This window comes from Pipra filicauda, unplaced genomic scaffold, assembly GCF_003945595.2.
Source record: "Pipra filicauda isolate LSUMZ 115617 unplaced genomic scaffold, ASM394559v2 scaffold628_size223124_pilon, whole genome shotgun sequence".
Classification (NCBI taxonomy): Eukaryota; Metazoa; Chordata; class Aves; order Passeriformes; family Pipridae; genus Pipra; species Pipra filicauda.
In genome coordinates this window covers 151,064-175,628 of record NW_024104785.1, presented here as the reverse complement: position 1 = coordinate 175,628, position 24,565 = coordinate 151,064, and the positions used below count along the sequence as shown (strand labels likewise).

At 61.0% G+C, this 24,565-nt stretch overlaps 2 protein-coding genes across 6 annotated transcripts; one reads left to right on the top strand and one right to left on the bottom strand.

The window, feature by feature from the left end:
• Positions 1-1,226: 1,226 nt before the first annotated feature.
• DOK1 (docking protein 1) lies at positions 1,227-7,455 on the bottom strand. The gene is made up of 5 exons (XM_027730606.2): positions 7,372-7,455; positions 6,929-7,222; positions 4,505-4,616; positions 4,190-4,362; positions 1,227-2,504 (listed from the first exon to the last, which is right to left on the bottom strand). The coding sequence occupies exons 1-5, from the start codon at positions 7,432-7,434 to the stop codon at positions 1,392-1,394; spliced, it is 1,755 nt and encodes a 584-aa protein (XP_027586407.1). The 5' UTR covers positions 7,435-7,455; the 3' UTR covers positions 1,227-1,391.
• Positions 7,456-9,994: 2,539 nt separating this feature from the next.
• LOC113992916 (protein O-GlcNAcase-like) lies at positions 9,995-23,788 on the top strand. Of its 5 annotated transcripts, none has more exons than XM_027730629.2 (17): positions 9,995-10,340; positions 13,160-13,211; positions 13,949-14,046; positions 14,513-14,643; positions 15,166-15,337; positions 15,664-15,762; positions 16,073-16,357; positions 16,580-16,708; positions 17,217-18,241; positions 18,312-18,486; positions 18,759-18,815; positions 19,752-19,837; positions 20,023-20,127; positions 21,744-21,835; positions 22,257-22,449; positions 22,530-22,701; positions 23,035-23,788. In XM_027730629.2, the coding sequence occupies exons 1-17, from the start codon at positions 10,301-10,303 to the stop codon at positions 23,169-23,171; spliced, it is 3,048 nt and encodes a 1,015-aa protein (XP_027586430.1). In that variant the 5' UTR covers positions 9,995-10,300; the 3' UTR covers positions 23,172-23,788. The 5 variants fall into 5 exon arrangements, with proteins under 5 accessions (XP_027586430.1, XP_039244174.1, XP_027586429.1 ...); XM_027730628.2 differs by having other exon boundaries at positions 9,996-10,340; positions 17,214-18,241; XM_039388240.1 differs by lacking the exon at positions 22,257-22,449 and having other exon boundaries at positions 17,214-18,241; positions 23,035-23,126.
• Positions 23,789-24,565: the final 777 nt, after the last annotated feature.

Genomic DNA, 24,565 nt, shown 5'->3' with positions numbered 1-24,565 from the left:
CTTAGACTTCTTTCCCGTTTCATGCAGCAAAACCCCAATGGAGAAGACAACCCAGCCCAGAACAGCCACAAATTGGTCCTGGCTACAGCTGAGCTGTATTGTGACAGGGCTGAGGGTTCCCCCTGCAACTTGGGCATTAGACAAATGGCCAGTCAGAGCTTACCACCTTGTCACCATCTCACCAGCCTGAGGCCCTGAACCTGATCCTCCAGACTTCCCCAGCACTTTCTGGCTCCCTGGGTCTGAGGCAGGGCTGCAGAAGTCGTGCTTAGCCCTCTGCACAGGTCCAGCACAGTGCTGTCGCCTGCCTGCCTGCCATGCTGCCGTCAGTATCGACAGGCTGCTAAACCTGCACAAGTCACCAGCAGCCCCATCCAGACATGGGTGCAGCCAGTACCAGGGTGCCTCATCTGACCCTACACAGAAGGACATGAAATCTCTCAAAACCATTACCAGTACCAAAAGGACAACCTGTTTTTCCTCTGCATAGGTTTCTGCCCAAGGCTGGCCACACTGCAATCAGCCTCAGACCAGAGCAGGGATCGCAGATTTTGCCATTTAAGTCAATGGGATCCAGACTGGGCTATCCCAGGCCTTTCAGGAGCAGTGGGAGATCAGCAGTGGGATCAAGCTAGGGGAAGAAGAGATCCTGTGACTAATCAACAGCCACTGAGCTGCAGCAGAGCTGGAGCCTGTCCCTGCCCAGCCTTATGCATGGAGGCCATCACATCCATACCCTGATCAGCACATAAAGATATCTGTGAGCCTGACTCTCACATCCCTTAATCCCCTGGCATCAGGGCATCCCAGCCACAGCTGAATCTGGCATGCACTTTTCATTGTTGTTCCCCCTTAGCTCAGTAACTCTGGCACAGACACCAATGTGTGACCATATGAACAGTGCTCAGCTGCTCCGCAGCAGGACCAGCATCTCCCCATCCATCCTGACAGCTCAGACAGGCAAACGTGTCATTCTGAGACATACAGACTTTAATATTAAAATAATTTTGTATAAAAATACTTTCGAAGACTGATGGCAAGCAGTCTTCCACGCACCACAATGGGCATCTGAGCCCTGCAGCCTGGTCAGAGGGGAAGCCAGAGCAGAGCCAGAGCAACAGCTACAGGACAACACAGTCAGGCTTCCTGCGATCAGGAGGCAGCAGCAGAGCCAGCTCCAGAGCAGGAGAAGCACCCTGGCACCTGTGCCAGCCACAGCTCTCTTGCTGTTTCACTCCAGGGAAAGGCAGCCTCTCAGCGCTGGTGAGCAAGAGGGGCTCTGCCTGAGCCCAAACAGTCCCCACCCCTAAGCCCCACCCCAGACCCATGGAGGAGCACAGCTGGCACTGGGACACCAAGTCTCATCCAGGCAGATACAGAGCAGCAGCACCCTATATCTCTCCTAAGTCCTCATAGACAGGCGACAAGCTGCACTCATCCACAGACTGCTCCTTCTTCTGCAGGTGCTGGGGCTTCACCACCTGGCTGTACAGCACCTCCACATTGTTGTTGTTGCTGCTGTTGAGGCTAGGTTTGGTGACCTCCTTCTCAGCAGCAGCGCTTCCCCACCACCTCCCGGGGTCCTCGATCCTCTCCACACCTTTGGAGATAAAGGGTGCCTGGGGCTTGGGGGCAGGGACTGGCCTGGGGCCCTTGGCCTTGGCCTGGAAGGCAGGTACCGAGTAGTCATCAGTGCTGGGGTTGTAGGGGTACTCGTAGCCGCCTTTGCCGTCGTGGCCCTGGGTGCGCCAGGCCTCGCCCGTGGGCCGCGCCTCGTCATAGATGCAGGCGGGGGGGGGCAGCGAGCGGGGAGCACGACCCTCGGGCTCGTCGTAGATGTGCTCCTTCTGCCCGGGTGCTGGCGGTGCCTGGCTGCGACCCTCAGCACGGGCCTGCTTGTAGGCGCCCGAGTACAGCGGCACCAGCAGCCGAAGCTTCGTCTCATCCGAGGCCCCACTGGGTGCCCTGGCCCCGCTCGTGGGCTTGCTGTCCACAGGGTCCGAGTACAGCGGGTCCGGCCAGGGCCGGAGGCCCTTCACTGAGTCCAGGGGCTCCGAGTACACGCTGGACGGGTCTTCGGCTGGCAGCACGGCACGGAGCACCTTTGGCAGAGGGGAGCGCGGGGGTGTGCTGGGGGCTGGGGGCTTGCTCTGTGGCACAGGCAGCTCTGGCAGAATCCGGGTCTTCAGCAGAGACGTGGCGTCTCTCTCCTCTGCCACTGCACTGGCCCTGGGCGCCATCCCCGCTTTGGGTGCCGGGGTATCGCTCCCCTCGGCGGGCAGCTCCAGGCTCAGGGAATCAGCCAGGGCCTGGCGGATCTGCACCACGCTGGGGCTGTCTGCATCCAGAGAGTCACAGCTTTGCCGGTTCTCCTCCACTTGTGCTTTCTGCTCCTGGATGGAGGCTTCCACAAGGCGGAAGATCTCATTGCCCTGCGTGGTCTCAAAGGTGAAATTTCCAGGTCCTGAGTCACAGCGCCTGCCAGCTTCGAAGGAGAACATCACCTGGGGGGGAAGCGGAAGGGTCACATCCTGATCAGCACCTGCCAGCCCAGTGCATCGTGCACGCTGCGTTTCCTGCTGAAGAGCATGTGGCTGTGGCACTGATCCTGCACATCCTGCAAGAGACTGCAGTGAACATCCTGTTCCTTCCAGTCCCGCAGCAAGGGCCACCCTGGGGGCCCGCTGTGACCAGCGGCTGGGCAGGGATGCACACCTCAGGGGACATCACTGCAAGTGCCCCAGAGGCAGAGCTGCAGGTCCTGCTGGAGACCTGCTGCCTTACCCGAGCAATGCCAGCAGCATCAACCACTGGCACCAGATAGTCTAGGAAATAATACTGAGAAGGGACTAGGGTGAGCAGATGAGTGACAGTTCAGCAGGGGAAAACTACTATGGGCACCTTGGGTAAGGTAATCAGACAGAAGGGAGTGATTTGGAAGTAAGAGATACAAGAGGAAAAACAGGGCTTTCCACAGGAGAAAGCCCAGAAGCAACAGCTCGACTACCAAGAGTAAGCAAAGCATTTACCTACCAGCATTGCTCTGTTAATGGTATAAGGTACTTTAAAGAGAAGTCTTGCTCAGGCCTGAACACACTCTGGTACACAAGTTCCCACCAGCAGATGCCCATACCCTTCCTGAGCCTCAGTCCCTGAACCAGGGGAGATTTTCTGCCTCCCTGGTGCTCTCACAGGCAGCAGCAGTCCCTGGGGTTGCTACAGAAGCCTTCGGGGCCAGACTTCCTTTCGTGGGTCAGTGCTGCCAAACAGAAGCGCAGTCAGCCCCTCTCTGCTCAGGGACCTGTGGGTGCAGCTGCCTGCTCCCCACACCCTGCAACTCTCCTCCTGCCCCGGCACAGACCCTGTGGATGAGCCAGGTGGCTTCCCAAAGGCAGCTCAATTTCCACCTCTGTTTTGGGAACGTGCCACAGAGAGCACCATCAGCAGAGTGCAGCCAACACCATCACTGCTATAAACAGCCCTAGGGACACCACTTCCTCCCTGCCCAGCATGACAGGGACCTCTTGCACTCGGTAGCAGCAAGGCAGAGTGGGGACTCACTGCTGCAGGACTCCAGAGAGGGGACAGACCTCCAGGGGTCAGCTTGGCTAGGACCAGTTCTCCCCACACACTGAACAAAGCCAGAGCAAGTGGTGTCTCAAAGAGCCCCTCTGCTCTGGCCACCATCCTTCGGGAGGGAGGGACTGAACCCAGGGCAGAGCCAGGACTGCCAGGAGCCAAGGTCCCCAGAGGCTAGGGAGAGCTTGTGTGCAACACAGAGGGATGTGCCTGCCCATAGCACAGGCTGGGGAGTGCTGGGATGAAGAAAGGGAGCGAGCCAGTGGTGGGGATGTGTGGCAGAGGCTGCAATGGCCCCAGTGGGAGTGGGGCAATGACCACAGAAAGGGGTTCTGCACAGCCATGCAGAGGGATGCCTGTCCACACTGCCAGCCCATGCTCCAGTGTGGTGACACAGGAGGGAGCTGAGGACGGTCAGAGTGACAGATGTCCCGGGTGACCCTGCTGCGGTCCCCGGGGCTGCAGCAGTTCTGGCATTCGGCAGGGCTGGCTGCGTGGCTGCTGCAGGCCAGTCGGGCACATCAGCTCCTCACCCATTAGCAGTGAGCAAGAGCTTCCCCACCAGGGAGCAGGTCATGGCACGTGGCACACGGGGCCCCCTGCTCCTCACCTTGTCCCGGCCGTATCTCCGGAGCAGCCGGTAGGGCCAGACGTAGAGGACCTCGTTTGTCCGTGGGTCCTTCAGGACGAGGCTGTCCCGCTCAGCCTTGAGCACGTAGGTGCCGCGCAGCTCACACCGCTCCGCAGCCTCGGTCCGCTGCACTGTCACCCAGAAGGCGTTCACTGCGGGGACAGGGCTGTCAGGCAGGGCAGGGGGAGACACGGCCCCAGCCCCAGGCAGTGCCCCCACAGCCCCAGCAGCGGGGCAGAAGCAGGTCAGGCCCCACAGAAGGTGGCCCAAGGTCAGGGCAGCAGCAGGTCCCACCTTCGTCTCTCGAGTAGTAGATGGAGTTCACGGCCATCTCCAGGGCCGGCACCTCCTCGCTGCCCTCTCTGCCATGCTGTGCCACCATGCCAGCATCGCTGGAGCCGCTTCCCTGACAAAGGAGAGCAGATCAGCCCCAGCTTCCTCTTCCCACATCAGCCCCTGGGCCCCTTGGCAGCCACTACCTGCAGCCCTTCAAGGCCTGAGCCCCACTGCCCTCCCCAGCCCCACACATCCTGGCTCTCCTTCACCCATTCCCAGCCTGTCCAGAGCTGGCGGCAGACCCCAGGGCCCCCTGAGCCAACATGAACATGGACAAACAGGGCCAGGCAGCAGAGAGAGGGCTTCCTCAAGCAGGACCCTGGCCCCAGCTGGGCTCTGGGTTGACAGGACGAAGGACAGAAGCTCCTCTCAGCAGCATTACCCACAGAGCTGCCCCCAAAGCACCACACGGCTCAGTCACAGGGAGGGGTGGGGCAGGGGCTGATGACCCAGTAGCACAGGGGGCTGTATCCTGCCCTGCACAGGCAGAGGGGGGGCCCCAGAGAGGAAGCAAACACTTCTATTTTAGCACATGCAGAACTGAAAGACACAGACCGTCAGCGACCGTGTCCCAGCAGCAAGGCCCCCAAAGGGCCTGGGGAACACAAACCCTCAGTGCTACTGAGCTGTTCCTCAGGGCCACGTGGGAGGGGGCTGCAGCAGAGGGTACATCTTGCAGAAGGCAAGCTCCCAGAGTTTCAGTTTAAAACCCAGACACACGAGCTTCTCAACAAGAGACAAGGTCCAAAAGGGGCCTTCCAGCCCTCATGTTTGGCTCCTAAATAGAAAGGGGACTGTTAAAACCTCACGTCCTTTGAGCAGACACCAGCAGCTCCCGCTCAGCTAAAGCATCCAGTGCAGCAGGACTCCAGCCTGAGACTGGGAAGTGAAGGGCCATCTGACCTGCTAGAGCCCTTTAGGGCTCCATTTGACTGCACTTTTCCTCATCTTCAAAAGGAAAAAAATTCTGTTTTGAACTCCAAATGACCTCTGGACCCAGTTCCCAAGCTACTGGACGCTGCTTACCTTCTGGGCAGCAACATGACACAAAATCACATTCTCCACGCAGATGACCAGAAATCACAGCTGAGCATCTCCAGCTCTGTGCAAAGAGGTCACGTGCAGCTCTTGTGCCTCCTGCTCCAGGTCAGGCCTTTCTAGAACATATGCCAGCCTTGTGGCCTTTTGCTCACCACTTCCTAAACTGTCAGCTTGCTTCTGGACCTCAGGCATACAAACAAAGGCTCCCGTGTGAGGGATGGCACAAGCACATCCCTGCTCCAAGCAGGTGCTCCCCAGCCTGGCCACTACCCTGCCCCACTCCAAGGGTGTGGGCTGTGTCCCCAGCTCAGCCCCACAAGCCACTTCCAGGGCAAAGGCTGCAAACCCAACTACACCAGACAGACACAGTCATTTCCAGCACCACACCAGTGCCTCTTGGCCTGGTCAGCCCAGAACCTGGTGCACAGACACACTTGGCCTGGCAGCAGACTGCAGGGAGATGCAAGAGGGACAAAGGGAAATAACACTCAGCAAACACCTGGGTCCTTGTGGGGAGATCCTGGGATCACCAGCTGTGCAGCCAGTCGTCCTGCCAGGCAGCCCTGCCCAGCACTACCATCCTGGTATCAGCTGGAGCCCAACCCAGGGCTCTGCAAACACCTCCCAGGAGGAAGAGCCAAGACCATGGGTCAGGCAGGCATGGATCCAGACGACCACGCTCACAGGGCAACCGCTGCCCAAACAGCCTTCGTGGGTCACACTGGCTGCCCACGGCTCCAGGGGCTGCAGCAGACTGGAGGCTGGGGGGCTGCGCAGGAGGCCCAGCACAGACAGGAGTGAGCCACAAGGCTGGGCGAGGGGGTGCACTGGCCCTGAGGATCCCAGGAACCAGGTGGGTCCCAAAGCCAGGCACGCCCTGGAGCCAGGCACTGCAACGCTCTCAGGGCTCTGCTTCCACTGCTGCTGCAGCAGGAAAGGCAGGGGTGGTTGTGCTACGAGAAACGCTCCTCGGCCATCACCTGGCCCCCCACCAGGTCTGTGGAGGGGCAAGGATGGGCTCTGTAGGAGGGAAGAAGAGCCCAACTTGAAATTTGGACCTACAACCACGAATTACCGACAACATGCTGAGGAATCCGGCAACCCAGCTGACAGCAGGAGCCAACAAGAGGGGACCAGAGTCCCAGGGCCGGGTGCTCTAAATCTGGGACCACTGGCTCTGCCTCAGGGTCTCCTTTCCTGTGCCGCCAGGGCCTCCTGCTGGGTGGGAAGGGATCGCTCCACCACACACACTCTGCGGTTCGTGTCCCGTCCCGTCCCCTCCGGCGCGGGCCGCCTGCAGCTCCCTCCTCCCCGGACAGCCCCCGCCCGCACCGCGCTCACCGCGAAGGCGATCTGGCACAGCTTCGCCACCCACTCCTCGCTCTGCTGCTTCTCGGCCGCGAAGAGGAAGGTCCGGTCGCGGGTCTCCAGGCGGAAGGCGGCGGTGCCGGCGCGGGGGCCGCCCTCGCCCACCGCGGCCACGCTGGTGCAGTCGCTCAGGCGCACGACGGTGCGGGCGAGCCGCCGGGTGCCCGCCCGCCCGGCCGCCGCCGGCTCCTTGCAGTCGAACACCTCGAGGCGGGCGACGCCGTGCTGGCTGGCGGGGTACAGCGCGGACCAGCCGCGCTTCCAGCGCTGCGGGGAGCGGGGTCACACCGGGCCGGGCGCGGCTCCGCGGGGCCGCTCGGCCGGGCCGGCGGCTCACCGGGAGCGGCCCCGGGGGCGCCCGGCCGGCCCGAGGGCAGGGAGGAGGGGGAGAGGGAGAAGGGGAGCCCCGGACCCACCTTGGCGCCGAACTTGTGGCTGTGCTGCACCAGCAGCGGCCCCTCCATGGCCGGCGGCTCCATCCCCGCGCTTCCGCCCCCAGGCCGGGGCGGGGCCGGGGCGGGGCCAGGAGGGGCCGGGGGCGGGGCCGGGGGCGGGGCCGGGGCGCGCCTGTTTGTCTGTGTGTCTGTGTGTCTGTCTGTGCGTGTGAAGATGGGCGTGCGTGTGCGCGCATGAGCCCTACCGACAGCGGAAGGGACGGCAGAAGGTGACGGCACCCGAGTGCTCCGGGACTCCTGCCCTGAGCCTGCCCTGAGGATGTGAGAGAGGCTCTCGCGTGTGACAGAGCCGTGTGCTCGCACTGGGGACGGGAAAACGTGATTGGATGGACTGAGGATAAGTGAGGGCAATATGGAGAGCAGGTAGAGGATGGATGAGGTTTCAGAGGACAGGAAAAAGGAGTGACGTCTTTGATACAAGAGAAAAGGAAGTGGATAAGTAGAGGCCACTTAGCTCAACTTCACAGTCCAAGAAAACCATGGAACAAATAGCCAGGTGCTCCCAGAGAGCAGAGAAAGGAAGAAATCATAGCAAACACCCCTGTGTATGCACAGCACTGCCTGACTTCCTTCTGTGACCATCTGTGGAGGGGGTAATGTCATCCACATCTCTCTACCTCCAATCATGCCATGTCCCTGGGCACCGAGGCCACTCCAGGAGCACTAGGCTGCTTCCAGCACGGTCCCTGCCATGGCTAGCCACTCCAGTCTGCCCCAACAGCCTTCTGCAGGGCTAGGCTTGAGTCCAGCATTCCCAGCAGGAGGTGGGATAGGTGCTGACTGTGAGGTAAAGAGCAAGGAGCAGCATGGCCTGTGTCCAGCACGCCCCTGCAGCAACTCCCCGGGCATAGATGACCCACTCTGGCAGTGCCGAGCTGCTTTCCCACAGCACCGCTGCCTGTCCTACACCCAGCAATGGTTTTTATCCCTGTGTGTGTCTGGTTGTGAGCCCCCAGTCCAGGGGCTCAGGCTTTCAGTGCCCTAGGCTCTCCTTGCTTTGCACAACCTCCTTCATGCTGTCCTGCTGTGCTTTGGGCGGACTTTGCTGGCTCACAGTGCACTCTGATGGCCTTGTGGCACTGATGGCACTGTGACCCTGTCAGGTTACTGCTGGTCAGTCAGCTTTGATGGCCCAGACACCATGACTTGGCTTCCTGGCATGACATTAACCTGCAAAGGCAAGAGGGAGAAGCCACTGATCCAGATTTTCTAGGCCTCTGATGCTCACTTCTCCTGTGCAAGCCCATGCCTCTGGCTTAGATGAAATGGCCGCAGGTGGGGACAGCTGCTGAGAGGGAACTTGGCAGTGCCTTGCTACAGGAGTGCCCCTCTGCACCCTCCTGGTTCCATCCCTCACACTTGCATGGTAACAAAGTTGTGTGCTTGTGTCCTGTTTAGGAATGGCATTCTCCAACTTAGTGTTTCCACTGAAAAACTCCAGACCATGAACTGGTAACTCACTGCCCCACCCTCCCCCTGAGGTGGGATGGAAAGGAGTGTTGGAGGCACAAAAAGCTAAAGGTCACGGGCTGAGATAAGAACAATTTACTAGAAACAGCAATGAGATAAGAAAACAGTAACAATACCAATAACAGAGCGTACAACACAGGCAAACGATTCACACGCAATTGCTCCCCACTCGGAACCCGGGGGCCACCCAACTGCACACCCTGGCAAAACCGGGAAAAACCCCACCCCACCCCTGTACCCGCTGTGCATGTGGTGAGGCGGTATCGAATAACCTCGGGGTCCTGCCGTTCCCCTCCTGGCTGCTGAAAAATTAAACCTGCCCTGGCTGGAGCCAGGACAACTCGACTCTTGGGTTATGGCACGTTTGGCTGGGGGAGGCTGCAGGGATGCTGCAGAGCTCTGATCCACCTTGCAGTGAGAGAGACAAACAGGAAAAGAGGTCAGAAAAAGAGCAAAATGATTCGGTGATGTCAAACACACAGGCCCGTGTGTAGGCAGGTCCCCATGATGTGCAGCTGCAGGACAGGGAACTAATGATGTGGCAGCACTTCTGCAAACCAGAACCTGTGGGATGGAGAGAATCACGAGCCAGATGTGTCAGCAGCTCAGAGCAGGGTGGCACAAGGCAAAAAGCAGCCTGACATAGGCAGGCAGGTGAGTCACCTGTAGGGCACATGGACAGACCTGATGGCATGGACCTGGCAAGCCTGGAGAGGCATCGCAGCCTGGACCTGGCATGAGGGTGCGGGCAGGGCAGGTGCCGGCTCAGCGGTGAACCCATAATGACACCCGACCCCTCGAGAACAGCTTTGGGACTGTGAAGTCCCGGGAAGCTGCAACGGCAGGAGAAGGCAAAGCCCTCGGGCTGCACAGGCAGAAGGCCCGCAGCGGGGGCTGAGGGGGAGCCGGGGCTGGCATGACACCACCCCGGGCCCCGGTGCCCCTGGGGGGGTTCTGGCCCGGGAGGCTCCGGCCCTGCGGCTCCAGCATCGCCTCCCAAGGGCTCGGCACGGGCCCCGAGGCTGCCCCGCTCCGCCCCGCATCCCGGCCCCGCCGCGGCCCCACCCGCGGGGCCGCCCCTTGCGCTGCGGCGGCCGCGTCTCCGCGGGGGGGGCGGGCGCTGGAGCCGTCCCTGCTCGAGCCCCTCCGCACACCCTCCATCCCACCCTCCAACACTTCATCCCTCCGCGCACTTGTCCATCTCTCTGCTCATTCCTCTGTCTCTTCAAGGTTCTCTCCATCCCTTCGCGAGTCCCTCTGTCACCCCGTGCATTCCTCCATCCCTCCGCTCATCTCTCCACGCACTCCTCCATCCCTCCGCTCATTCGTCCGCGCCCTCCTCCATCCCTCCGAGCATCAATCCATCCCCCCGCGCACCCTGTGCCTGCCTCCGCGCTGGCAGGGCCGCTCCTGCGCGGGGATGGCGGGGCGGCCGCGCTTCCTCTGCGGCGTGGTGGAAGGTAGGTCCCTCCGGGGCCGCGGCTGGGGCCGGGGCCGCCCCGCCGCGCCCGGGCATTGCAGGGGCTGGCCCGGTCCACCCAGAGTGAACCGGGGCCGGGAACGGCCTCCGGGATCCGCGCCTGGGTCCCCGGCTATGAGGGAGGTGGGAGCCGGGCCCCGGCACAGCACCCCATCTCTGCCAGGGAGTCGGGACCAGCACCCCCGCGATGCTCCCAAGGATCCCCAGAGCACCACTGAGCCCCACAGCCACCCCAGCAGAGCCGACTACCCCTGAGGGGCACGGGGACCTGCTGCTCGGTCTCCAGTTCTCTGCAAGGGGTTCTTATCTGCCCTGGGCTCGGGCAGCTTCCCGGTGTGCCCCCCTGCCCACAGGGCAACAGTGCTGGGGCTGCGCCCAGAACTGGTCTTTCATGGCAGTTCTGTGGGACTCAACCCTGTCCTGCTCCCTGCCAACATCCCCAACTCCTGTTTCTGCCACACAGCAACTCTGGAGCTGGCAAAAGCATCACCCTTTCTCCTGACAGCACAGTACCCTGCTGAGCCCACTGCCCACTGCCTCACCTGGAAGGAAACAAGCACCATGCAATTAAACACAAAATAAGTAGGAAGTGCAGGGGTGGGGAAGTCGGCATGAGTCAGACAAGAATCACTGATATAGGAAAGCTGGCCTGGTAAAGGGGACACAGGAAAGTGATGCTGGTGGCAGAGCCACTCCATGAGGACACTCTTGTTGGGGCGTGTGCAGGACTGAGTGTCAAACTTGACTGGCCCCATCAGTTCACAGCAACGTGTGAGTGAGGCACTTGCAGGCAGGTGCCATATAGGGACTCCTGGGACCTGACTGGGAAATAGAAATAGCTAATTATTTATCATGGAAATAACTTTTTTGAGTGAAATGTTTGCTGGGATCCTCAAGTGGCCACAGGTTTGGCCCCTGCACAGATGGCTAGTAAAGTGAGTGTATATTATTTCAAAGTAGATGGAGTAACCATGTAGATGTTCAGCAGGCAGATCATCTGTCTGCAGGGAAGATAAGTGCAGTGAGTCCTGTGGTGCAACCCGCCATTGCCCAAGGCTTGTGTTGGGGGCTGCGGCGTGGGCTCCTGCCAAAGGGAGCTGGGCATCAGGGCCCCCTCCCGGGCAGATGAGCTCCGGGGCACTCAGGTACTTTGGGGAAACACAGGTGCTTTTCTGGGCGACGTTGGCCTTATGCCAGACGCTGAGAGCTTGTCCTTTTTCTGAGCCGAACAGAGTCACTGCGCTCTGTCCTTGTGCACTGCCCAGTTTGGTGAATGCCGTCTGCTCCCCTTGGCCTTGGCTGCTGTGAGGTGCAGTGAGTGACTCAGAAGTTGCTCAGGATGCAGAGCCCATCTGAAACCAGGAGGCTGTCTTGATGGCTAATTGCCATCACTGTCCAAGACATAATGGATTTTCCATGAGACTTCACATTGCAGCTGCCAGATCTTGCAGAGACTTGAAGTGACTGAAGATTCTCTTGCTAAATCTCAGGTCTGCGCTGGAACACTTAGAGGTTCCCCTTAACCTCTGCTTTGAGAAGCTGTCAAATCTGCATCTCTCCAAATGCATTGACCTGCCTGTTCTCCCGCTGTCCCCAAGTGAAGGGGCTTGCGTTCCACTGGATGTTCTTTCTCACTGCCTTTGTAGACAACTCTGCACCTCCCAGTGCAGAATAGTCCCATCAGGGGAATGGGTGCTGCATGTCTGTCAGTGTCCTCCTCATTATACCCAGTCACAGGCTGGTTCCTGCCCTCCAGGCTACAGAACACTGTCAGCTGCTGTGCTGCTGCAGCCTCAATCTTGTGTCAGACACTGGTGCCCAACAACCACCCAAAGTCTGCAAGCAGCAGAAGGGGAAATGTTGAGAAACACTTGGGAATTTGCTGACTCCAGGTCTGTATTTCCTGCATTCAGTTTTGTTCCTGTGAGCCTTCCAGAAGGGCAGTGTCCTTGAGGCCAGCCTTGGTGCTCACTGATGGGTGTCTTTGCTAGCAGAGAGCTGGGAAGGTTGTTCCCTGCTATGCTTTCCCTCTCTGGGTTTTCCCTTTGCAAGCTTTGGGGGCTGTGTTTTCCAGTGGGGGACAGACTAGGTGTCTGTGAAGCATTCTGTGGAGTCACAGCCCCAGCACCTGTGGGCATTCCCATGGGTGGTTGTGTGTTCCTGATCTGAACAGCCTGCCATGGGACAGGGGTGCTGCCTCACAGTCCTGCCCTGCTCGATGCAGGGATGTGTTTGCGGGGTAAGGGAGAACTGCGTCAGTGCAATTTTTGTGCAGTTTGAGTTGTGCAGCAATTAAATACACAAAAACCAGCTTTTATAGTCCATATGGGAGTGGTGATGCTCTGCCTGACACTATACACAGAGAGATGTAGAGACACAGACCTGGTCTCTGTAAAGAAGACAATTCCCAGGCAGAAAACTATAGGACGGATGCACGCTGGCTCTGCTTCAGTGCACCCCAAAATCATTCTAAAGGGCCTTATAACGTGGCTAGTTCCCAATGCCTCCTTTAGGCTTGGCTTTTACTGTGCACATTTCCCCTCCCAGGTTAAGCCCTACCTTGTGAAATTATTCCCAGCTGCACCTTTCTGGGAAGGATGGAAGCTCAGACATTAATCCACTTGCTCCAATACCAGTGCCCAGCAAGGCAATAGGAGAATAGCAGATACTTGAATTACCCAGAAGTGAACAACTGGCAGATCTTTGGCTGCAAGAGCCACTCAGAGATAGCACAGAGAGAGACTGTTTTAAGGCACTTACCAACAACTGCATTTTGCTTTTTTTCCCCACCTTTTACAGGTTTCTATGGGAGACCGTGGTCTATGGAACAGAGGAAACTTCTCTTTCAATGGCAAGTACCCTGAATTTTCTTTTCTGAAGGGAGCCCGTGGCAGAGTGCCGAGATGGAGGCAGGAGCGGTGAGGGTGGATGGAGAGATGTGGGGCTGCCTTGTGCCAGCAGATGGTGCTGGGACTCTGCACAACCCAGTGCAGCCTGGTGTGCCCCGGTGGCTGCACTGGACGTGGGACAATGCACCACTGCCACCCTCCCTGCAGCCAGCCTGCCCTGCCCAGGGCCATTGTCCCCGCCACCCTGTGCTATACCCTGAGGTTGCCATCCCTGCCTGGTGTGGGTGGCCTTTCTGTGTCCCTGTGAGTCCCCATGCATATCTGTGTGCCACCCTGTGTCCCTGTGATGGAAGGACATGGGCAGGATCTGTCACTGGCTGAGAATCGCCTCGGGATGGAGTTGATTTGTCCAGCTCCTCTCTGAGCCAGCTGGTGCAAATGCACAGACCATCAGTGGAATGAGCACAAATCGGAGGGCTCAGCACTGGGAGTGCTGGATGAGATTTATGTCTCCATGTGGCTGTGGCAGGGCTCCCTGTACCAGGGCAGAGCTGCAGCTCCACAGGCTGCAGGGCCAGTGAGAGCAGACCCTGGCAGATCTGGCAGCTTTGGGACACGGTGCAGCCCTGGGAAGGAGTGGGTGCTGTGTGCCGAGCAGCTCATGGTGCCGTGGCTGGCAACTGCCCAGGTGCAAAGAGCCCATGTGGAGCCTGGGTGACCCCTTGTTCTTGCTGTGCAGGCTGAAACGCCGGGGGCTGAACTGCTACATGTACGCGCCCAAGGATGAGCTGAAGCACCGGCTGCTCTGGCGAGAGCCCTACACGGAGCATGAGGCAGGTAGCAGCTCTGCTGGGCCCCACGGGGGGGCTGCACGCATCCCGGGACCCTGAGGGTGAACCACGGGCTGTGTCCCAGCCAGGACCAGGCTGGCTGCCGCTTTCACCCTGCCACAACCCTGCCCATTGCAGGGAGGCCCCTGGACCTTAACTGGTGCAAGGAGACCTCTAGACTGTGTCAGTCATGTGGAATTGCCTAGGAGCCTCCCTAGCATGGGGAGCTCCCCATGTGGGTCTCTGGCAATATACTTGAATATACTGAGGCCTGTAACCCTTGTTGAAAGTCCTCTGTTCCCCAAGGAACTGGAAATGGTCTCCCCTGAGCCTCTCCCCTCTCAATGCCCTCATCTCCTTCCTTTCAGACTGCTGCTGTTCCCTCTCCCTCCATTTGTTTTTCCACTCCATCCCATGGTCCCCTCCGTCCTTTGCCTCCCAGCACTCACAGACTCCCTCTGCTCTGTCCCCAGTCTGCATGTGGTCTCTCATCGAAGCTGCCCGAAAGCAGGGTGTGGAGTTTGTTTTTGCCATTTCTGCTGGCCAGGACATGGTGTTTTCCAGTGCCGGGGATCGGCTCCTGCTGCAGCAAAAACTCAGGCAGGTACCGTGGGCCATTCCTTCCTCCTACTGCTCCCAGACGTGGGGCACGTGTGCTTATATGGGCCCTGTCCCCACCCCAAGGGCTGCTCTGGGGCTGTAAACCTCTCCTGTGGGTCTTGTGCCCACCCCAAGGGGTGGTGTGGAGCTGTAAACCACTCCTGCTGCTGCGCATCAGGGAGCAGCTCTGTGGGCTGCCCAATGGCCTATGTGCTGTCCCTGTCATGGTGACAGAGAGCTGAGGGTTCCATGGATGTCTGACTGGGGGCAGGATAGGGACCAGCCAAGCCCCAGCACTTGCTAGGCAGCACTGGGGTTGGTGCAGGTTGGAACTGAGCCCCAGGTCCCCAGGGAGGGTAAAGAGCTGCTGGCATGGTGGGTTTGCTCCGTGGGCAGCTGCTTCTCCCATGGCACAGCCCAGCAACTGCCCTGCACTGTGCCATGCCTGTCTGCCTCTCCCTGGCTCCTCTGGGCTCGCCGCCTCCTCTCTCCCAGGGATCCCAGCAGCCCATGTCTGTGCCCACAGGTGGCTGCCATGGGGTGCTGCTCCTTCGCGCTGCTCTTCGATGACATCGACCCCTGCATGTGCCAAGCTGACAGAGAAGTCTTCCCCTCCCTGGCACAGGCTCACGCCTCTGTGGCCAACGAGGTGTACCAGGAGCTGGGCCAACCCCCTGTCTTCCTCTTCTGCCCTACAGGTACTGCCTGCAGCCCTGTGGCCCCAGCGTCCTACCCCAGGGAGCTCCCTCAGACTGGGGAGCCCTTGGGCTGGCTGCAGCCAGTCCATGTCTCTGCTGAGAGCTGAGTGCTCTGGCAGCCCACACAGCTCTCCCTGGCCTCCTCATTCTCCCAGGGGAGCTCTGGTGATCTCGGGACTAGGACAGGACCAGGCTGCAGAGGGCCTGCAGCCATGCTTTCTGTGTTCCCTGCATCCTACTCCTCCTCAGCCTCTGTCCATGATCCTGGCAGCCTCTCCTCTCCTGGTCCCCCGTCCCTCAGGGGATGCCCTGTTCTCTCTCCCCAGAATACTGCAGCTCGCTCTGCTCTCCCAGCCCCAGCCAGTCCTGCTACCTGCAGACCATCGGCCAGGAGCTGCTCCCTGGGATCAGTGTCATCTGGACAGGTGAGCGCCGGGACCAGCTCTGTGGGCATGTGGCCCCCGTGCAGTGTCTGCAAACCCCATGGCCACGGGCTCTGTCCTGGGAGAGCCACCAGCAAGCAGCCCCACTGTGGTGCCTCAGATCGGGGTGTGCAGCCCCAGCCAGGCAGAAGGTCAGGACGGGGCTCTCCTGTCCTGGCTTGGGAGTGTGGGTGGGGTGACTCAACCCTCACATCTGTGCTTGGCACCCAGATGTGTCTGTGTCCCTGCTGTGTGTCTGGGATGGACCACAGTGCCTGTGTGCTCCATGTGTGTCCATGCCCTGATGCTCCAGGCCCAAAGGTGGTGTCACAGGAGCTCTCAGCTGCTCTGCTGGAGGAGGTGGAGGGTGTCCTACGGCGCCGCCCCGTCATCTGGGACAACCTCTACGCCAATGACTATGACTGCAGACGTGTCTTCCTGGGCCCCTACATGGGACGTGCTCCTGGTCTCATGCCCAGGCTCCAAGGACTGCTTCTCAACCCCAACTGCGAGCTCCAGGCCAACTTCATCCCCATACACACGCTGGGCACCTGGTTTCAGAGCGAGCTGGGAAGTTGTGCCAACCCTGATCGTGCAGGTATGTGGCCCCAGTGCCCCGGCAGTTCTGTGCCTGCCAATTGCTGCTGGTTTTTGCCAGGCCCTTTCCTGCGTGGCAGCCTGGGTGAGGTGTCTCACCTGGCTGGGCATTGCCTGATGACCCTGGGCATGGGGTTCATCCTGGGAGCCCACAGCGTGGCTTGGGGTAGCTCCATCAAACAAGGAGTGGGGCTGCCCAGGCTGATGAGCTGCGGTTCCCTAGGAATGGAGATGGTGGCAGCTCTGGGGGACAGCCGAGGCCCACGGGAGGGGAGCTACAGCCCGCAGGAAGCCTTGGAGCTGGCGCTGCGTGACTGGGTTGCTGAGATAAACCAGCAGGCCTTGGAGCCAGGTAGATGATGGACTCGCACTCCCTCACAGCCCCGGAGCGCTGGGCTGGCTCTGCCGGGAACTCAGCGGGTGGGGATGAGGGAACCCTGTCCGATTGGATGGGTCTCTCAGGCTGGTGTGGCAGCAGGGCCTGTGCATGCTGTGGCAGGCAGGAGTGGGTGTCCATCCCACTGTGCTGCCCTGTGGGTGCTCCTGCCCTGGCCACATCCCGCAGGGGGTATCCTTGGCTGGCAGTGTGGGAGCCTGGGCCAGGACACAGCTCTGTCTTTCAGCCAGGGGGGTTCAGCCAGGAGCACGCTTGGTGTTCTGCAGTGTTTGCCTGTGCAATGCCTGAGCCTCACCAGCCCCAGAGGCCTAAACTCGAGCCCAGGGCCTGGCAACATCCTGGTCCCCGCCAGCTCAGGGATGGAGCTCCCCAGCACAGCCATCCCCAGGCTGTCTTGCCCCATGGGCAGCAGTTTCCATGCAGGTGCCAGAGGGGCTTCCCCCTTGCTCCTTTCTGCCAGGAGGATGGACCCCAGGACACCCCAGTGTCGGCCTCAAGGGAAGATCAAGGCTGCAGTCTGGCACAGCAGGAGGACAAGAGGTTGTGCCCGACCCCAAGCAGCACGACTCCGTTCCCAGTGGGGTAGACCAGCACGGCCCTGAGCCCTGTGGTGTGGCACCAGGGGAGGGATGCAGGAAGGTGACCTCGGAGCCTGAGAAGGGCAGTGGAAGCAGGACACCCAATGGCAGTCAGCAGAGCCCCACAGGGGATGGGGACCAGCTTGCCACGGGGAGCAGGGAATGCTGTGAGCCCTCCGCTTCTCTGCCCAGCGTGGCTGAGAGTGCCCAGTCTGCAGGAATCCCAATGGCTACCAAGACCCTTCTCAGCCCAGGCCACACCATGAGTTCCAGCAATGAGGCCAACACCAGTCAGAACCTTCTTTTGCCCACCAGTGATGCCAGGACAGGGAGTGGCAGCCCCGCCCAGTCCCTCAGCAGCACCCAGCCTGAGGCCATCAGGGCTGACATGCCCCAGACGCCCCCAGGGACTGGGGCTGGCGCCAGCCCTGGCCCCCCAGCCCTGCTGACTGATGAAATCACTGCTAGCTCTGGCCCCTTGGCACCAGTGACACCAGAGGAGGTTACATCCAGCCCCACAGCAGCAGTAACCCCAGAGACTGGGTCTGGCCCCATGGTACCACTGACCCCCAAGGAGGCCAGGACCAGCCCCACATCACAGATGACCTCAGAGGAGGCCAGGACCAGCCCCATGGCACTGGTGACCCCAGAGGAGGCTGGGTCTATCCCTACGGCACTGACGATCCCAGAGGAGTCCGGGTCCAACCCTGCAGCACTGCTGACCCCAGAGGAGGCCGGGTCCAGCCCTACAGCACCGCTGACTCTGGAGGAGGTGCGGATGCTGGTGGAGCTCTTCTACCTGCCCTACCATCATGGGGCACTGGCACAGGAGCTCCTGGAGCACTTTCGGTGGCTCCGGGCAAACAGCCTCAGCGTGGGGGTCCCGGCCACGGCGCCTGATGCCTGCGGGGTAAGGCTGGTCCGGGCGCAGCTGCAGGAAGGTGCCTGTCACAGCTGGCTGACGCCCGGTCCGTCCCCAGGGCGCGCGGTGGCGGGGCCGAGCCCAGTCCTTCCAGCTGCTCTGCGCGGAGACGTGTCGCCTGCACAGCCGCTTCGCCAGCGCCGCCAGCCGGGCACTGCTCTATGACCTCCACCCCTACCTCTGGGACATCCGCAACATGCTGCTGGCCGCCAGTGCCTTTGTCCTCTGGCTGGGTACGTGGCTGCCAGCCCCTGCCAGCCCCCATCCCGCGGATCTGCACCCTGGCCAAGCGCAGCCGCGTTGGAGTGCAGGGGCTCTGGGGCACACCCTGGCCATCTGAAGCTTGTTCTCTGGTGATCCACTATTCTGCTAAGGAGGTGAAGGTGTCTAGGACCACCCCAGAGTCTGGGGTCCCTGTATTCAGCTGGGGGTGCCAGGGTCTCTCCCCTTGAACCTTCTCCACCGCTGCCCCTTGTTCTGTGCTCACCACTCTCCTCCTTTGCAGATGGTCACCTCCTCTGCGACCCTGGCCCCAAGGGCACCTGGGGAAACTGCTTTGGCTGTAAGTAGGGGTTCTACCCTGAGTCACCCACATGGATGGGGGGCCTGGCTGCTACCCTCCATCACCTCCAGCCCCACAGCACTCACCATCAGCCTCCCCTTCCCCACGCTCTGTGTGCCAGGTGGAGCAGGGATGGCCATGGGGAGGCTTGGCACCCCTGCATGCCCTGACACACTGGGGCAGGATGAGGCACTGCTGCTGGGGACAGGGCAGTCACTGGAGCAGCTCTTCACCATCTCTCACAGCCTAGAAGGAATGCCCATTTCTAGGATATGGTTCCTCAGTCTTTTTAACCCAGGGATCCCTTAGCCTGTCTGGGAAAAGGGATCTATGGGCCACTGGGAGCAGTAATGCCCTGGGTGAGAGAGGTGAGGCTGTTTTTTGAATGCCTGTACATCGCTTTGGAAGCCCATGTTCCCCTGGTTTAGGGTTCCTTAGTTGGTCTGTGGGCCTTGTGACTTCTTACGAACCAAGAGCTGTTACCGGGTGATTACCTGAGCAGGCCTCCAAGTTCAGTGTCAGAGGGGGCCTTGTTGCCTTGAGCCCTTTCCATGGGGAAGCAGCTGTGCAGGGCATGTTCCCACCATCCCTGTGGATCTGGCTGGGTAAGAGCACAGCACTCTGTGCTAGGCTGCAGCTTCCCGGCTGAACCAGGAGTTGTATCCTTACCTTACACTTTTGTGGAGGTGAGACCAGTCCTTTTCCATCCCCCCAGTTCAAGCCCTGCTATGGAGGGTGTGTGGCTGCCCCAAGAAATGGAGGGGGCTGCCTGAGCCCATCTGAAGTCCCTGCCTGGGCATGGCTGCACAGCTGGACAGCAGGTCCTTGGAGCTGTGACTGTGGGGATCATGGTGCTGCTGTGTGATAGCGGCTGATCTCCCCCTGCCTAGCAGGTTTTTGTTCACCTCACTTGTATCTGTGTCCTGCTGTTCCCAGGGTGCCAGAGTATCACTGCCCCGATCTTGCTGGGGAGGGATGCCGAGCCTTGGGCGTGTCGTGGAGGCCTCTTTGGAGAGCTGCAGGTGAGAGTGTGCCTCTCTCTGGGGGGCTGAAGGAACCACTGGGAAGCCAGTATCCCAACCCTGCTTTGGGTTGCTGCAAGCTTGGGAAGACAAGAGCTACCCTGGGCATCTGTGGTTCCTGGGGTTTAAGGAGCCTCAGAGAGACCTTGGAGCCAGGAAAACCTGATGGACTGTGTATCTTCCAGGCGCTGCTGCCTGTGGGGAACAGCTGTGACCTCTTCTACCACCCACCACCTCTCTTCCCATCCAGCCAGACGTACCTCCTGCGCCCGCTGCTGCCCTTGGACAAGGTGGGAGCCATGGCCTGCAGGGGTGTCCTGCCAGAGCTCACCTCTGCATGGCCTGTGCTGCACGTGTGCTGATGAGCTACAGGCTCGTCTCTGCTGACCCTCAGTGCAGGGTGGCACAGGTGGGGAGGGACCTCGGGTCCAGCTCTGCTCAGAGCCAGCTGGCTTGTGGCAGCTCCCTGGGGCCATGATCAGCAGTGTGTCAGACCCTGGGCTGGAGAAGAGGAGCTGTGGCCTTGGCAAAGCTGCCTCCCTGTGACAAGGGCCTAGGCAGAGCAGGAAAAGGAGCCCTGCCTACCAGTGAGCAGCAGGCACAGCCACAGTTTAACCAGCACTAGGTCAGGGTTGCCAGGTTGTGGGTGATCTCCAGAGCAGCCCCAGTGCTGATCTCTAGCAGTGGCTGTGAGCAGATGCCAGGAAATACCCAGAACAGGTCAAGTCTGGATGGTGACCTCCTGGAGCCTTCACTGGTCTGCAGCTCTGGGCACTGCCTGAGCCTGTTGGGGCTCATCTCCAAATGAGTCCATTCTTCAAATAGTCATCCAGTTTATGGGCTGATTCCCTGCTGGAGAGCAGCAGCCACTGTCAGCCACGACCTTCTTGCTGCCAACCCCCTGCTCCGACATCCCAATAGCTCGATGGGATGGGGAGGGAAAGGGAGATTCTGGTTGTGGGGGGACACACAAGTTAAAGTGTCACCAAATTCAGCAGAGCTCCAGGTTCCCCATGTACCACAGCCTGCAGCGAGCACCCCACCCTCACTGTGCTCCTCTCCCAGCCCAAGGAAAGGCTAATGCCTCAAATCCAGCCAGCACGAACACGAGCGCAGCTCCCTGCTGAACACGGCACCCGGCCGTGTGCCGCTGTGGCGCTGCTGGGCAGCAGAGGAGGAGCTGCAAGCACGGGAGAGCAGATTGTAACCCCAGGCTGTTCTACCAGCAGTTCCCATCATGGGGACTTGTTTACAGTTGCCTGTTGTCAGGTTTCATCTGCTCAGGCTGAACCTTAACAACACGAATGTTTGTGTCCAGTGAAACTCTGAGAGGGAAATCCAGCTGAGCACATCAGTCTCTTCTGGGAATGGGGCACAACAGGGCACAGTCCTGCCCCAGTCGTTGTGTGATCAGGGCAGCCTCCCTCTCAGGATCAAGGCTTTTATCTGAATGTCCTTTTCACTGGGAGCAGCAGCAAACTCAACCATGACCAAGACAGGACATTTGGGCATGTCCTGCTGTGCACAGGCTCTTTGGAGACTTTGAGTTCCAGTGTTGTTTTTGGGGCCTTTCTGGCTGCTCTGAGTGTGCTCTGGCCTGGGGCCATCTCTGCAGTGGGTGCTCTCTGAACACCTGACCAGAATGGCAGTCTCTGGTCTGAAGGGTGGCTGTGCTGTGGCCCTGAGCCCGAGGCTAGCAGATGGCAGTGCCCTTGGGTGGCTCAAGCAGTACCCTGCCCTGTATCCCCTACCCTCGCCCGGAGGCCACAGCCCTGGTCATGGTCCCTCTCTGCAGCCCCTTTGGCAGCTGCTGGTGTGCCACGCTCTGGCCAGGCCTGTGTTGGGAGCAGCTGGCAGTGCGGCAGGGCAGGCACAGCCAGGACTGAGGTGGGTCTCGGTCTTCCAGGGAGAGCTTTACCGTATGTGCCGGGAGAGTTTGGACTGTGATCCCAAAGTGGCAGAGATCCTCATGGCCCACCCAGATCTCCTCGGTGACAGGTGAGATGTGGCCCCTCTGGGGCTCCCTCTGGCCAGGCTGTGCTGAGCCTGGCCACGTGCTAAGGGATGCAGGGCCAGGGGATGAGGCGATGGGCTCTCCTGGCATCCCTGCGGGGACCAGCTCTGCCCCTGGGCTGTCAGTGGCCTCACCCTGTGGGAGGGACAGGGAGGGACATCCCCATGCTGATGTCCAGCAGGGTCATGGCAGCCACAGTGGGGGCAGACCCACTGTCCAGCCTGGATGCAGGAGACTGTAGCGGATCCCCTTGGCTGAGGGCTTCTGCTGGGGATCTCGAAGGGGTTGTCAGTGGGCACTGGGTGCTGTCCTGATGGGGCAGGAAGGAGGAGGCTGCTCTGAAGTTGCTGTAGGGCAGTCTGGGCTCCAGGCACAGCTCAGCTGTGCTCCTACTCTGGCTGCCAGGCTGCTGGGCCCCTTCCTCAGCCTGAGCCCCGAGTACACCTTTGTGCTGGAGGACGAGGGTGGTCTGTGTGGCTACGCAGCTGGAGCACTCCATGCTGAAGGCTTCCTGCAGCAGCAAGACAGCAGCTGGCTGCCAGCCATACGGCACAAGTACCCCCCAGACCTGGGCACGGGTGGCCCAGCTCTGGGACAGGTGAGGGGACACCTGGCGCAGAGGGGAGTGGGGATGGGGGCGGTGGAGGGGGTTCTCTCACTTGTGCTTGTCTCCCACAGGATGCCCTGGAGGAAGCAGTGCTCTTCTTCCACGCAGAGCCACGGGCTGTGCCCCTGCCTGTGCTGCGGCGCTTCCCCTCCCTTGTGCAGCTGGGCACGGCCCCCCGTGTGCTGGACGTGGGGGCCAGCCGCAGCCTGGCCCTCTGCCTGCTGAGTGCACTCAGGGCCAACGGTGAGCGTGACCTCCCCGTGCTGGGGGGACTGGGACCCCCTTGTTCCAGCACAACCCCTTCCCAACTACTCCCTTGCCCACCACAGGGTTAGGAGCTGGCCCCACCTGCACTCCACCTCTCTCAGCACAGGGCTCCCCATCTCCACTCTGGTGCAGTCTGGCCCCAGCTCCCAGGCACCGTCCCCTCCCCTTGCACTGGGGGACATGTGGATCTGTGTCTCAGGGCATCGCAGGGGCAGCCAGTGCCAAAGAGGCAGTGGAAAGGCCGACCTCCTTGTGGAGGGGGTCCCAGAGCTGGGGTCCCAGTGCCCTGACCTCTCTCCTCCCTTCCAGGGTCGCGAGGAGTGTTTTGCCAGGTCCGTGATGCTGATGGGCAGCAGCTGAGCTTCTACAGCAAGCTGGGCTTTGTCGCCCTGCCGGTGGCCTGGGGCAGTTCTCCCGGCACTCAGCTCCTGGGACGTCTCCTCTGATGGGGGCAAGGGGAGACAGTGCCCCGGGACAGGCTGATCCCCCAGGACAGGCTGACCCCCTGTCCCACACAGCGTTGGCCTGAGGGAGCGGGAGCAGAGGGACACCGTGAGCAGGTCAGGTACATGAGAGAAGAGACACGGCATGGGGGTGAGCAGGATGCCACTGGGATGTGTGCAGGGCTTCGAGGGTCCTTCAGTAGCAGAGAGCTATTTCTACCATCTCAGGAGATTTGAGCACCAGGGCCCCTCTGTTCCACCCTGACTGTTCCTGCCTGCTGGGCATCCTCTGCCTTTGCTGGGGAGCCAGGCTGTCTGCAGCCCCCCAGGCCTGTTGGAGCCCATGGGCAGTGTTTGGGGTGGTGGTCCTGGAGCACAGCACGGTGCCTTAGTACTACAGGAGTGTCCCTGTCACATAGGCTGGGCTGCCTGGCTCTCTCCATCCCCTGGGTGACCCAAGGATGGGCAACTGGTGCTGGGGCTGGCTCTTGGCCCCAAGGACCTGCTTGTCTGTATGGACCAATCTGGTGTGGGACACAGTGAGGCAGCCTCCATCTTTGTGCCTGGGGGCTGAGAGGATCGCTGTTCTTGGCAATAAAGTGTTTGCTGGGCTCCCACCATGGCTTGCCTCGGGGAAAAATGTTGGGGTGCCAGCAGATCCTTTTCGCATCCTCATGCCCTCTCTCCACCTTACACTGGCCGTTGTTAATTACAGTCGGTCCTCAAACAAAGCAGCTCCCCATAGAACCGCAGCCCCAACCGGGCACCAGCTCCACTCCCCGGGAAGGAGCTCCGGCCGCTGGCAGTGTGCACTTGCAGCCCCAGCCCTGTGCCGTGCGGCTTTCCTGTGGGATGGGATGCCTTGGCCTGGGCTTCCCCTGTGGGTCTGGGGGGCCGCAGCCCGCCCCAGACAGGCAGGATGGCCAAGAGGGAGCATCTGCCCAGCCATCCCACTGCAGCCTCTGGAAAAGGGCTGCCAGGGGCACACCATTGCTGGAGGTTTCCTTCCCTTGCCCTCCAGAGCCGGGTGACCCTGCCCCGGGGTGAGGAGGGGGCTGGGGTTGCCAAGAGTCCGGGGGGGGGACGCGGCTGGCAGCCCCCTCGCGTCCCCCGAGCGGCCGGTCAGCCCCCGAGGCTCCGTCCCGGGGGGCCGGGGCCGGCCCTGGAGCGGAGCCCAGCCGGGGCGGGGGCCGCGCTCGGACCGGCCCCATCCCGGGGCAGCGGATCGGGGGCGCGGGCCCCGTCCTGGCCGTACCGGCCGGGGGGCCGGGGCCGCTCGGCGCGGGCCGGGGCGGCGCGGGCGGCCCCGGACACGGGCACGGCGCGGGGCGGGCCGGGGCGGAGCGGGGCGGCAGGGACCGAAATTGCTCGGGGCGGCACGGTTCGGCAACGGTACG

Excerpts from the sequence above, each read along its gene's own strand:
- LOC113992916 (XM_027730628.2), top strand. The coding sequence starts at position 10,301 with ATGGCGGGGCGGCCGCGCTTCCTCTGCGGCGTGGTGGAAG. Across the intron at positions 10,341-13,159 it reads CCTCTGCGGCGTGGTGGAAG|GTTTCTATGGGAGACCGTGG; the intron begins GTAGGTCCCTCC and ends CACCTTTTACAG. Across the intron at positions 15,763-16,072 it reads GATCAGTGTCATCTGGACAG|GCCCAAAGGTGGTGTCACAG; the intron begins GTGAGCGCCGGG and ends CTGATGCTCCAG.
- DOK1 (XM_027730606.2), bottom strand. The coding sequence starts at position 7,434 with ATGGAGCCGCCGGCCATGGAGGGGCCGCTGCTGGTGCAGCACAGCCAC. Across the intron at positions 4,363-4,504 it reads CTACTACTCGAGAGACGAAG|TGAACGCCTTCTGGGTGACA; the intron begins GTGGGACCTGCT and ends CTGTCCCCGCAG. Across the intron at positions 2,505-4,189 it reads GGAGATACGGCCGGGACAAG|GTGATGTTCTCCTTCGAAGC; the intron begins GTGAGGAGCAGG and ends CTTCCCCCCCAG.